Source organism: Calliopsis andreniformis, chromosome 3 (assembly GCF_051401765.1).
Source record: "Calliopsis andreniformis isolate RMS-2024a chromosome 3, iyCalAndr_principal, whole genome shotgun sequence".
Taxonomy (NCBI): Eukaryota; Metazoa; Arthropoda; class Insecta; order Hymenoptera; family Andrenidae; genus Calliopsis; species Calliopsis andreniformis.
The window spans coordinates 24,001,748-24,014,367 of NC_135064.1; the positions used below are offsets into that span (position 1 = coordinate 24,001,748).

Genomic DNA, 12,620 nt, shown 5'->3' on the forward strand with positions numbered 1-12,620 from the left:
GTTGTTAGTGATAGAATATAAAGAGAAATATATTTTGGAAATATTGTAACAATAAATTTTTGCCCCGAGCCGCGTGCACGTTCACAAAGGGAGAAACTTTATTCATTAAAGCTACCTTTGTGCCATTCTGAGCAAACATTTTTCCATGGCACAGGCGTTATTCCCATTCCGTGCGTATCACTAGTGCGAACTTCAAAAATTCCCTTTGTGTATAGACTTCTGCAAAGCAAGCGGGAAACAGGAGCAAAAATTAAAAGCTCCAACACAGTTGGTTGGTTTATGGATAGAATAGAGTAGGAAGGACTAAAGAATTTGAGAGAACTGTATGGCTGTACAAAAATATGCAAATTTGGTGCAGTAAACAGATGCTGAAGTGACGAGGAATTTCTTTAGGAAACTTTCCTTAAAAAACTAGAAGAACTTCAACTGCGTCAGACTCTGTTCTTTTCATATGCTATTCAAAATATGCGATTCAAACTTTCCTCCACAGAAAGTTGGCGAATTTAAGGGAAATCAAGGTGAATAATTTTATTTGAATATTTAAATTATATTCACACTAGAAGTACCATATAAGTTATCTACATACTGTAATAGAAGTCCCATAAAATATAATATTACAAGCTTGAGTAATTTCCTATTAAAAGTACTGAAAATACCGCATAGAAAGTTTACGAAGTGTCAGAGATATTTAGTTGAAAATTCTCTTAAAGAGGTGTATAAAAAATTTAATAACATTTAAGTAAAAAGACAGTCTGCCAAAAATATGTACCACGGGATGTCGAACGTTCCAAGAAAGCCATAAAATTTCCAAGAGAAGAACAACAAGACGGAAAAGAAAATTTAAAAGTATGATCTCTCGTGCTTAAAGAGAACAGAGAAGAATTATTTATGAATCACACGCGATTGGCTTCCGAACGGTTCTAAATCCATGACCCCTCACTTCCATTACTTCGAGAAAGGAACAAGAGCTTCGGAATCTTGGTCTCCTGGACGTGCCTTTTCTTTACTCTTTATACAGACTCGTAAATTTGCCTCCCCAGATATGAGATCCATTTACTAACGTAAAGCCACACTTTAGGGAATTCATAAAGAAGACATCAGTTACAGTAAATGTGACGAAATATAAAAAGATATATCTACATTGAAATATCCTGAAAAGTACTCGTTCAATTACTCCCACGATATCAAGCTAACTACTTGCTTCCAGGTTGGAGCAGAACTTTCTTAGAAGATTCATAAACTTAATCTGAAGATGATCTCAGAGCTCAAGAACTTCGCAACTGCTTTGCTTATTTTATTCATTTGACGAGAAGAGTCTTAAATGTGAACATAATTCGTGGGGTAATTCCATTGAATCGGGTAGCAATGTTGGCGAATAAGAGACATCCGAAATAACAGCCGCAGGGATGAGTTGTTGGGAGGAGAATGCAGGCCTCTTGCCGATAAAACGTCCCCTGAAGGGGGAGGGGACAGATGTACCATGAATATTTCAACCCTCGTAAGTGTCTCTCACCCGGAATCTAGAAGCTATTTCAAGTTTAACGAGGAACCTCTAGTTTTAGCTCCTTCTGCCTTTTGTGCCTATAGTCGATAGTCTTTTTTAACGTTCACGTGTATGTACACGTACTTCTCCAAATATCTTATCGATAAGGGAAATGAAAAACGCGGTGGACGAAGGTGGAACTCGAAATGCGAGAAACAACTACATGACGCAATGCTTATTTTATTAAGAGAGCTTGAGGTAAGTTTAGTAGAAGAAGTTTAGTAGATTTAAAGATACAGAATTTGCAGGAAGGGAACAATATAGGGACATATGATCTAGTTGCTAATAATATGGTGTTGATATGACGTTAAATCTTCAAGAAAAAGAATTCTAATATTGAAAATGTCCGAAAACTACCAGTCCCTACATCTTGAAAAAATAATTCTATGCAGTGTAAAGAGTAGAGGTTTATCTAAAAATGCTAGTCACGTGTAACCCAAAATACCAGCTACCTTTTATACTGAATACTACCTGCTCTTCGTCAGAACACTCAGCGCGAAACCCTGAAAAAGCCCACAGTCTTAAGATTTCACTCAAACCACCCCTAGTAAAAGAGTTAATCGTGAACTACTTTCCCAAACAGCCCTAGGTACCTAGGATCACCCTCCTAAATCGAGTTCTCCTTCATTTCTTCTCTCTGTCCCTATGCAAACTTACGAGATCTTGCTTCAGGGTTTTAGGACTGAAGACCATCATCCGCCTCTGCTTCTTGATGAGTTTGCTGAGCCTCTGCGTCCTCTGCGCGCAAGTTAGCGACTTCCCAGGTACGTGACACTCGTCCTGCATCTCGTCTTCAATATCCTCCACGCTTTTTTCAACCGGCGGACTGTGCCTCGGAGTCACTGTACTCAGTGGCACAGCTCTGGCAATCAAACTTTCGCTTCTCACACTCCACGTGGACGCACCGTACTTCTTCATGTTCATCAGGTCACCTATGCTTCCTCTCACGTATAGGTTCCCCAGTTGAAGGTTCGCCCTGGACAAGGCTGGCGAATGAGGGAGAGACTCGGAGCATTTTTCTGTCGATCTGACTACGTCTGGCAGAATCGGCTTGCTTTGCAGCTTGTCTAGGTCTGACAGAGAAGACCCTCGACGGATTCTGGGTTGAAGGAGCTGGTTCTTCTTCGCTATTTTCTCTTTCTCGCGATTCACGCTTTTTGAAGACAACGACGACTTCATCGCGAAGAGGCCTGCCTTCAGGGGGAACAACAGAGCCCATTCGGTGGATTTCTCGCGGATCTCCATCGTGAATTTTAGCCTTTCTATAGACTCTTCGTGTATCAAAAAGTGGCACAGTTGTAAATATTAAAAATGGAGGTACGAAATTTGTAAAACATTAAAACCACAGTCATTTACATTTATAAAACTGTTCACAGTGGATTTAACAAGACACTTTACATGTAAAAAATATTGAGAGTCTATAGTGCTGATGGTAATAGTTTCCGTGATATTCACACTCCACGTTCGTTCTGCTTAGACACGCGATTGCACTAAAGATAGCATTATCCACGCGATACCGCAGCGTCCGGTCTACCATTTAAGCCCTTCCGGTCAGCCGTTATCAAACTTCGGAAGTTACAATTTGCGAGACGTGTTCCTTGTTCCTGTAACGATTAGCGAATAACTCGCCAACAGTCTGCGTCCTCGAACACATAATTTGCCACTTGAACTGTCCTCCTTATCAAAACCTCGCAACTTTAGAAGCACTATCTAGTATGAAAAAAAAAAGAAATTCTCTTCAAGCACATTCATCGTTTATCAACCACTCCATGAACCCCTTCACACATGTCCCAAATGAATTCATTTCCGTTCCGTGTCATTTTTAACGTAGAACCACTATCTGCGGACTGTAGTTGAAGAGAAAGAAGAGCATGCTGCTGCTCGGAGCAGCACGATCAGACTCTCTGACAGATCGTGCGGGAATTAAGGCAAAGGAGGTGGTCAGCCCTCGACGGACCTCTTGGTGATATTTTCACTTAAGTTAACACGACCCCCCGTGCAGATGTACCCTTTGCGAGCTATCGACAACACTTCCGTCTAATAAAAGCCTAATAACGATCGATAGTGTAGCTTTCTCCGCTTTCACCGTATATGTGTGTGCGTGTGAATATGTGGACTCCTTCTCACGGTTCGAAAACCCCCAGGCAGACGGCGAGCCCAGAGAAAAAACACGGTCCCAGTGACAGCTCTCTTTCGAGCCTGAGCGACCACATTGGACTAGTGCGATACTGAAGGATGCCAAGTTCGTTCGTAATGACAAGTGGCAGCGGTGATAACGACATGGCGGGAGGCTAGACCTTGGCTGCGAAGGTGATACCACTAACTCGACGCAGGCAGCCGACATACGGGCTTCCGATTGTGGTTGGGCCGCCTGGCCTACATAGATTGTGGCCCTTCGAGGTCCTACCGAGCAAAAAGAACGCGGGGACGTTTTTCATTGGGCGCAGACACGTGCTGAGCTTTCGAAAGTAGATTGGCTTCAAGGGTTTCCTATTAGTCACTCTGATAGACTATAGATGAAAAATTGTGGGTAGAGAAAAATTGAGAATTCTTCCCTTCGTCCTGTCTTTTTATATGCTCACTTTTTAAGACATAAAGTTGACCTCCTGAAACCTCAAAGTCACGTTTTTAATAGAAGACAATATTTTTCGGAAGACTAATGTTTTCTGTCCCTGCATCCTTATTGTACTTCGTAAAGTTTGCTTATCGTTAGTCCTTTGAGGTATCTCTTAACTTCTATTGTTGTTATATAATGAGAATGGGTTGGTGAAGTGTTGCTGAACTCAAGGCTACTTGAATGGCAAGAAAGAGATTTCAAGGGATAAATCTTGCGAAGTTTGGACCTCTGAAAGTACCTAAATTTTACTCCCTACACTATTCTTCATATCTTGCATAAAACGTTACCTGTTTACTGAGGGCGAGGAAAAAGAGGCACATCTGCCAACCTATTGCCACTTTCAGACACAAAGGAAATAGGGTGCATCGGGTAGGGAGTCTCCCAGTGAGAACTCGAAGGGATTCCAAATAAAGTACGGACCGAGTTCGCTTAGAGGAAAATGTATCCTTATACGAACAATAAAATAGTGAGTCTCAGGAAGTCAAATATGTAGTAATGTCAGGAGACCCGAGGTCTAGATACGATCGAGGACAAAAAGGCATCTACACTCGAAAGCTGTTTTCACGATTCGAACGGAATGGAGTATAAAGGTAACGGCCTCTGACGTCTGTGAAGCTTTTGCAAATCGCTTCACTCTACGGTTACGGATAACAAAAGGGCCCGTCCCGCGCGGAACATTCCAGATAAACGGGTTTCTCGGTTACTCCAACCAACGAGAAAGTACAAAACGAGCGAGAAAAATAAGGTGCGCATTTGTTTCTATGAAATAATCCTGAAAGTGCCTCCGATAGAATGATGTCGATTCGTTGGGATTCTGAGAGATATGGTATCAAAGTACGTTGGCGAAAACTTACTGAAGCACTGTTAAAAATTTAAGATCAGTCTCTTTAGTAATGAATAAATGAATTCCAATTACTTTGTAGTTCAAGAGTAATTAAATCATTTAGTTGTTAAGTGAACTGCCTAGATTTTTCCTCCAATTTTTTGAGAAATGAACTTTTGTATAACACTTTGTAAAAATATTGTTGAAAGATTAAAAGGCAAAGCAATACCTATATTATTTCATAACAATATTTTTAACTCCCTTAAGTAGAATATATTCCATGTCCTAAGAGAACCGATTGCTAAATTAAGTACATTGTACGACATTAAAAAAGAAACAACAATTATCCCCAAGCACGAAATAAACGCAGAAGGTTAATATAATATGCTCTTAAATTCGTCGACCCTCCTTCCACCATCCACCCCCTACATTTCCTCCTCCTTCAATCATAATGCTTCGCGTTTAATGAAACGTCCCTCGTCCCTTTGCACCCTTGACTGCTCCAGCCAGCCCTGTCCGTAACAGTCCACCCGTCGGTCCTAAATTAAGTTACCACGTCCCCGATCATAGAATTAAATCTCCAATTAAACGCAACGGGCAGAGACGGTTTATTAAGAGCAGCATTGGCGTAGGCGTTGCACTTTCCCGATCGACTCGAAGGGAAATGCAAATGATTCGCAGCCATCGACATTCCATTAGAATTTTGCGAGCAAACAGTCGTCGCAGACGGCCAACTTCGTCCCCGCTATTGGCTCCGCGAATTTACATTTTCCATCGGGGAGGGCGAGTTTCTCGGCTGTTAATCGACCTACGACGGCTCCCAGGAGCGCGCCAGGTGCGTACTTAGGGTGCCGCGATCGGGCGACAAGGTTGCGTTAATGGAAGTTTCGTGTCACTCGCTGTTAATCCGCACTCGGCTGACGCTGACGAGCATGGTATATTTTCAAGGTGACGAAGCGACCGATATAGCGGCGCACTTCAACGGGGATTTCTTCCACTGAGAGGCTCCGATTCGAAACTTTTTTTCCCTTTCTTGACACGGTCCGAGACTCGCCGAACGATCGGAATAAATCGTATCGGAACGATTGGATTCCCCTGTGCTCTATTCCTTCATTCTGTGCTCCTTCGCGTGTGTATGTAATCTCGTATTTTTCCCGTAGCCCCGATAAGACTTTAATGAACATTCATTGTAGAGTTTCAACGGCCCATAAAGATAACAATAGAGACTGCTATCCCCGACGTGATATTCTGCGCGTATTGTTCGTAATTTATAGATTCGTGCGTTTTGTTTTTTACCATCGGTGTAAACTTCTATGTTTAACGTTTCTTTTGTTTCTTGATACCGAGTGTGTAAACTAGGTTTACCAAAATCTTTTCTTTCTAACGTTTCAGTTTCTAACTGGATAATTGTAGTATACAGTATCAATATAATTAACTGTTCTCGTATTTCACTAAAAGCATCGCGAACTACGACTTTTATTACTATTTTATCACCTGGTGTTCTATCAATCACCCTCGCGTGACTAAAACATACGTGTAGTTTGCGAAACTAACGTGTAATCTGTCGTTACGCCATGAGCCAGTGATGGGGATCAACGGACCCGTGGCGACCTAGTCAACAATGAGTGACGCGTCGTACAGGTGATAAACCACCGAACCCGTAGATGCGGTCTTCACTGTAACAAGCATACGTGACAGATCGATACGTCGTGAAGGTAATGATTGACAAGGCCAGCATTGTATCTGTGAAGGACTTCGGCAGAAATGCGGGTCGAGGCATCCGAAATTGCCGCATTTTTCGGAAGGTCGCCAATGAGGTCGTTGACTACATCTCGATGAAATGGAAAATTATTCTAAACCTGACTCCTCTCGATGCAAACACTTTCAAATATTTTCCTGACTTATATGAGACCTTATTGCACGCAAACTTTAAACGCCTTATGATATTGTCTTCTTATTCACCTAAACATCTACTTATTTCCCTATAGTGCTTACTCTGATCGTACTACTTATAAATGCATTGCGAGTTTGTGTGTTACTCACCCGCAGCTGAAGGACGATCTGGTTGTACGCCCAATGCCATCGTTGTCTCGCTGTCATCTCCGGTCGTTCTTTTAACTGCGTAGGCACAGGTGCAGCACCAACCATCTCGAGGAGTTCCTCGTCTGGTGGTGGTTCGGGTGGACTCCTTGGTGGGGTGTCCATTTGAACACTTTCTTCCAACGATGCTTGTTTCGTTATACTCCCTGTTTACCAATAATCCAACTTTATCAATTAAGAACTTAGGGATCTATCAATTAAAAACGTGTAAATAATAGCTGTAGCCTTACCACGAGGGCTCTCGGTGTGTGACATTGGCGGTGTGGTCTTGTACGTATCTACTAATGAGCCCTCTCGAGAGCTACGAATCATTGGCTCCTCACCTCGCTCATACCTTTAAAAATAATAGAAGGGAAATGTAATCAATGTACATATGTCAAAGTTTCTCTTCACTTATAAGGTAAATGTCCCCTAGTAGCCAACCAAGTTCCAGTACCTAAACACTAAAGCTAATTTTACTTAACTTTAAGCTGAAATTGTAATTAAAAAATAATACTACTAATAAAAAATAAAACATATCATAATATCCAATTACTGAGTCTCAATTGAAATATCGGGATATGTATTTTTCGATTGTCCACCTACTGGGACATTTGACATCTTAAGTGTCCGCGTATTGGGACATTTTCCTTATTCTAAATGTACTGTAAAGTATTTTTCTAATTACCTTTCAATAGATTCTCCCCTCATCTTGTAGTCATCATTAACCGCGTTGCTCAGAGTTACTTCTGGTTCGTCTATAGACTCCTGATCCTTGAAATACCCACGCTGGTAGCTCTCAGCCCTAGAAATCGGCTGAGGAGCAGTGGCCTCTCGGCCTCGGCCTCTCTTCTGATACGAGTCCGTTCTCGTGAGAGGCGGCTTAAAACCTTCTTGCGTGGTCGAACCGAAGGAGTCTTTTCTTTGCGTCGGTTGCGCATACGAGCCTCTTCTACTATAGGATTCTTCGGGGAAGTGGTCGGAAGCGTAAGAATCCCCTCTGGTGAGCTTCGGTTTCTGAGAGTGCTGACTATGAGAAGAGTGCTGACTGAGTTGACTCTGGTGCGACAGCTGCGAGTCTTTCCTCTGCGGTTCCTTAGGAATAATCTCTGGGTACTCTTCGTCCTCGATTATTTCTTCCTGATAGGACTCAGTCCTCGACAATCGTTTTCCTCCGTTTGCAGTAGTCGTTGTGTGAACCATTGCTGACACTGTCATGCTGGTTGTGACGTGATTGGCTGTTATGTGGTTAACCATCGTGGTAGCAGGCTGAACAGCAGAGACAGGAGGAGTTTCGATGTAAGTAGGTGCAGCAGGGGTAGTGTCGATAACTGTTGAATACTCGCTAACAGCTTTCTTCTGCTGGGTGCTACTAATTGAACTTACGGCAGTATCAATGGACTCCTTCAATTCGTCGTCTCTAGACTCGAGAGAATCTGTGTGCTGCTGAATGAGTGGGCTAGGTCCGTGTTTTTCAAGCTTCCTCCTCCTCGATACGCCAGACGTCGGCACGTCTTGGCTCTCTTGAGAAGTGTAATAGTAATCAGAGTCACCCGATTGATAACCATTCGTTCTTGTCTGACCCTTTGGTGTAGTGATGGACAATTCTGGTACTTCGCTTGCTCTTCTTTCTGTACTGGCAGCTGGACTCTCCTTGAAACTTCGTTCCTCGAAGGATCCTTGATAAGAGTCATGATAGGAATCCTCGTATTGGTCTTGATAGTCTTGATATTGATCCTGATAGTCATTCTTGTACGTCATGCTAATATTTTCTTCCTTACTATACGGAGTTTGATAATCAACATAGTCTTTCTGTTTATTGTACGAATCTTCATAGTTACTTTGCGACGTAACTGGCACCTGATTGTAAGTATCTTGCTGACTGTAAGAATCCTGCTGGTTGTACACGTCCTGTTGGTTATAAGTGTCTTGTTGATTGTAGGTAACCTGTTGATTGTAGGTATCCTGCTGACTATAAGTATCTTGTTGATTATACGTGTCTTGTTGATTGTAAGCATCCTGTTGATTATAAGAATCCTGTTGATTGTAAACATCCTGTCTATTATAAGTGTCCTGCTGTTTGTAAATATCCTGTTGATTATAGACATCTTCTTTGTAAGTATCCTGTTGCTTATAGACATCTTGTTTATAAGTATCCTGCTGCTTATACACATCCTGCTGTTTATAAACATCTTGCTGCTTATAAGAATCCTGTTGCTTGTAGGTATCCTGTTGTTTGTAGGCATCCTGTTGTTTGTAGGCATCCTGTTGTTTGTAGGCATCTTGTTGCTTATAAACATCCTGATGATTATAAGTGTCTTGGTTGTATGTCTCCTGAGCATACGTATCCTGATTATACGTCTCCTGATTGTATGTATCCTGATTATACGCGTCTTGGTTGTAAGTATCCTGAGTGAAAGTGTCTTGGTTGTAAGTATCCTGATCATAAGCGTCTCTATTAAATGTTTCCTGCTGGTACGTATCTGGGTATGTCTTTTGATAACCAGTCGACGTATTTATATTGTACTGAGAATCATATTGCTGCTGTTGATATTGATTGTAAGTATTTGTCACGTTGTTTTGGTCATATACGCTCGATGGCACGGACACACCATAATCGTATTGCTCTTGATACGTGTCGTCATCGTAAGAGTGTTTCTTCTTTCTATCCTGATACTGTACGTTATTCTGCTCGAAACCCATTACCTGATAATTGTCGTCGATTATCATATCTCGTTCAGGTTTTCTGTATTGATCATTCGGTTGGCTAGTGTATTGATCGTTCGGCTGGCTGGCGTTTGGATATGTCATGTCCTGATACGTATCCTGATAAACCTGAGTGTTCTGCTGAACGTAAGGCGTTTGAAACTCGTCCTTGTACGAGTTTTGCACATACGTCTGATCGTACGTATCGTGCGTCGGTGGCTCTTGGTACGAACGACTATATTGGTCGTCGACTGGGGCCGTGTAACTGGACCCGTATTGACTGTCTCCGGCGTACTGAGTCTTGCCAGGAGCGCGCATTTGATCGTAGCTGCTCTGTTCGCTATATATGCTGTCAATGTAGGTATCCTGAGGTAAGTTGTCTTGGCTGCGATAAGCGTAATTATAGTCCTCGTTGTAGTCAGACTTGTAGTAGCTCTCCTCGGAGGGCGTTCTAGTCTTTGGCAGTTGCCTGCTCGGAGTGGCAGGTAAAGAGGCAAGCTTACGATTGATAATAACATTACTTGGTTGTGTTGGCGTCGGAGGTAGTTTCTTCCCCGTCCCCTCTTGTCGAGACGTCGGTCGTTGTTGCGGCTGAAGCGGTTTTCGTCGACGGGTGCTATGATCACTGCAAATATGAAACTTGTTATCAACTCCTATTTCCGCAGATAAGATCTATAATAACAGGTTCTACAGTATACTTTCGAAAATTGATTCTAAGGATTCTTTATTGGGCATACTATTCGTGCATTTTTAGATAAAAGGGGGTTCATGATACGGGTATGTAAATGAAAATATAGCGTGGTACCTGTAATTAAGTTCCTCTGATTCATAACTGCGTTGTCTGGTAACTGTTGGTCTGTAATCGGGTCGATGAATACCGATACTAGACGCAGGCCTCTGTGGAAGCGTTTTCCTATTCCGTTTGTTCTCGTAATAGGTACTAGTCCCCCAATACCATTTCCCTCCACTGTCCCACTGTCTGTCTTCGTCATCTTGACCGTACCTAATGACACGTACGGCATCAAAGTGAGATTGAATAATTAATACATGTCACAGAGATAAGAGCATGAGATTAGTAGATAGAGAAACAGATAACATTCAAACCTACCTTTCATCTTGATATGCATATCCCGTGATACTATCGTAGTATTCATTGTATCTGATATCTGTTTGACATTCTGGATACGTGGCGCTCATTTTCCCTACCCTTCCATCGCTGCTATATCCATCTGTGTAATAAGGGTGTTCGTCGTATAAAGTCATCTGTCTTTCCAACGACGGCCGTCTGTGAGGACCTGTTTATAGATACGTATCAAGTAAATTATTTCTCTTAGTTTTGTGTAAGAATTAAACTTTATGCAGGGTACATAATTTATAAAAAAAAAACAGAATTTTTTAAATGTTTTTGATGTTTTGAAATATTTTATATTTCTAAAGCCAAGTTCGTATAAATTCCTTGCCTCTTCGTCTGGAGGAACTCGTAGTGGTGCTCGGGTAATACTCGGTATCACTGTAGATCCTTGTTTCATCAACTCTCGTGCCATGGTAGTCGTAACCCTCGCTGTACCAGCCGTCTTGGCTGAAATCACGAGACAACGATGAAACAGTGTGACAATAGCCAGGGCATGAGCGATAGAAGCGTAGATGAAATGACCCGAGTTAAAATGACGGTGCTCGCTGAAAGTACGATACGGTTGGTAAAAGGTATTTCCATCGACTTCCTCGAATACCGCAGCGGTACTGCACCATGCAACTACCTGTGGATGTCCAGTGCATTCCCTTTGACCCACTAAACGCGGACTATCATCCTATTCCATGATGCTTCTTTCTATCCAGTTTCTGTAAACCCTATTCTGTGAAGTTTGCTCGAACGTGTGTGTACGTGTGAATGCTTTCATGTTCTGTCGCGAAACAAGTTGCAAGTGTCGTTCTGATAAGTGTTTGCGAAACGAAGCAATAAGAATGCTGCTGTATATCGCGATGAAATGTGTGTCTCGTTCGTGTGCAATGGTTTCATAAGAAATTGCTACGTGGACGGTGCACCAAGACACAGGACCGAGCTAACAGCGTGGCACGCTAATGACGAAAGAGATGCTAGATGAGACGTGTGATCTAACGCTCGAAAATGCGAGATATGCAATGAAAATCGTTGAAACTTTCTCACGAGATTGCTGGGGTACTCAATTCGTACCTGTCCTCGTAATCCCACGTGTGCTTCCGTCGTCTGAATCAGGCAAAAGAAAACAATAAACGATTTTTTCAAGTAAATCGCGATTCACGATCAGGGTCGTGCAGAAAATTCTCAAGTGAAATACTATACACCGTATGCAGGAGACTATATCAAAGTGAACTGGTTCAAAGAAAAGTTGTGCAAAAAATAGTTGAGCAAAGTGCACGACCCTGTTGATCTTCCTTTATTTTTTCAAAGAGAAATTAATAGTTTTGCAATGCAAAGAAAGAGAGGGAGAAGAAGAAGAAAGAAGATATAATTGCTAACTCTGTTAGGGGTTTGTCATTCGCAGTCACATATCACTGCAAGGGGCAGAATTGTTACAATTTGTAACGTGTCAGGTTACTCTACTTCGATCGTGTGTAGCTTGTGTTTTAAGGCTCGTAAATGTCAAATACCTGTATTCCTTATAGTGTCTTGGTCTACTATTGTAGAAGAGTGGCTCGGAAGGTTCTGAAGCGTGCTGAGACTGAGAATACCTTTGCGGAGGACCTTCTTCGGGGTACGGTTCGTCATAACGTGGACTGTGGCTCGATCCACCGTAACTTCCGAAATTACTTGGAGCTAGTCTTCCCCCAACTGTAGGCGGAATCTGGTGGCAGAACAGAAAATTTCTCCATTA

General features: G+C 42.2%; 2 protein-coding genes across 2 annotated transcripts in view; both read right to left on the bottom strand.

Moving 5' to 3' along the window:
• Nucleotides 1–12,620, bottom strand: part of LOC143177354 (uncharacterized) — a 91,741-nt gene that overhangs the window by 4,557 nt on the left and 74,564 nt on the right. Inside the window, exons 8-15 of the mRNA XM_076375229.1 lie at nt 12,397–12,590; nt 11,960–11,992; nt 11,229–11,347; nt 10,877–11,063; nt 10,574–10,771; nt 7,751–10,393; nt 7,314–7,417; nt 7,027–7,229 (exon numbers count right to left, since the gene is read on the bottom strand). Coding sequence (XP_076231344.1) covers nt 7,027–7,229; nt 7,314–7,417; nt 7,751–10,393; nt 10,574–10,771; nt 10,877–11,063; nt 11,229–11,347; nt 11,960–11,992; nt 12,397–12,590 — 3,681 coding nt within the window. The remainder of the gene's footprint in view (nt 1–7,026; nt 7,230–7,313; nt 7,418–7,750; nt 10,394–10,573; nt 10,772–10,876; nt 11,064–11,228; nt 11,348–11,959; nt 11,993–12,396; nt 12,591–12,620) is intronic.
• LOC143188716 (uncharacterized) lies at nt 1,851–2,788 on the bottom strand. Its single transcript, XM_076393120.1, has 4 exons — nt 2,201–2,788; nt 2,137–2,150; nt 2,015–2,087; nt 1,851–1,955 (listed from the first exon to the last, which is right to left on the bottom strand). The coding sequence occupies exons 1-4, from the start codon at nt 2,786–2,788 to the stop codon at nt 1,851–1,853; spliced, it is 780 nt and encodes a 259-aa protein (XP_076249235.1).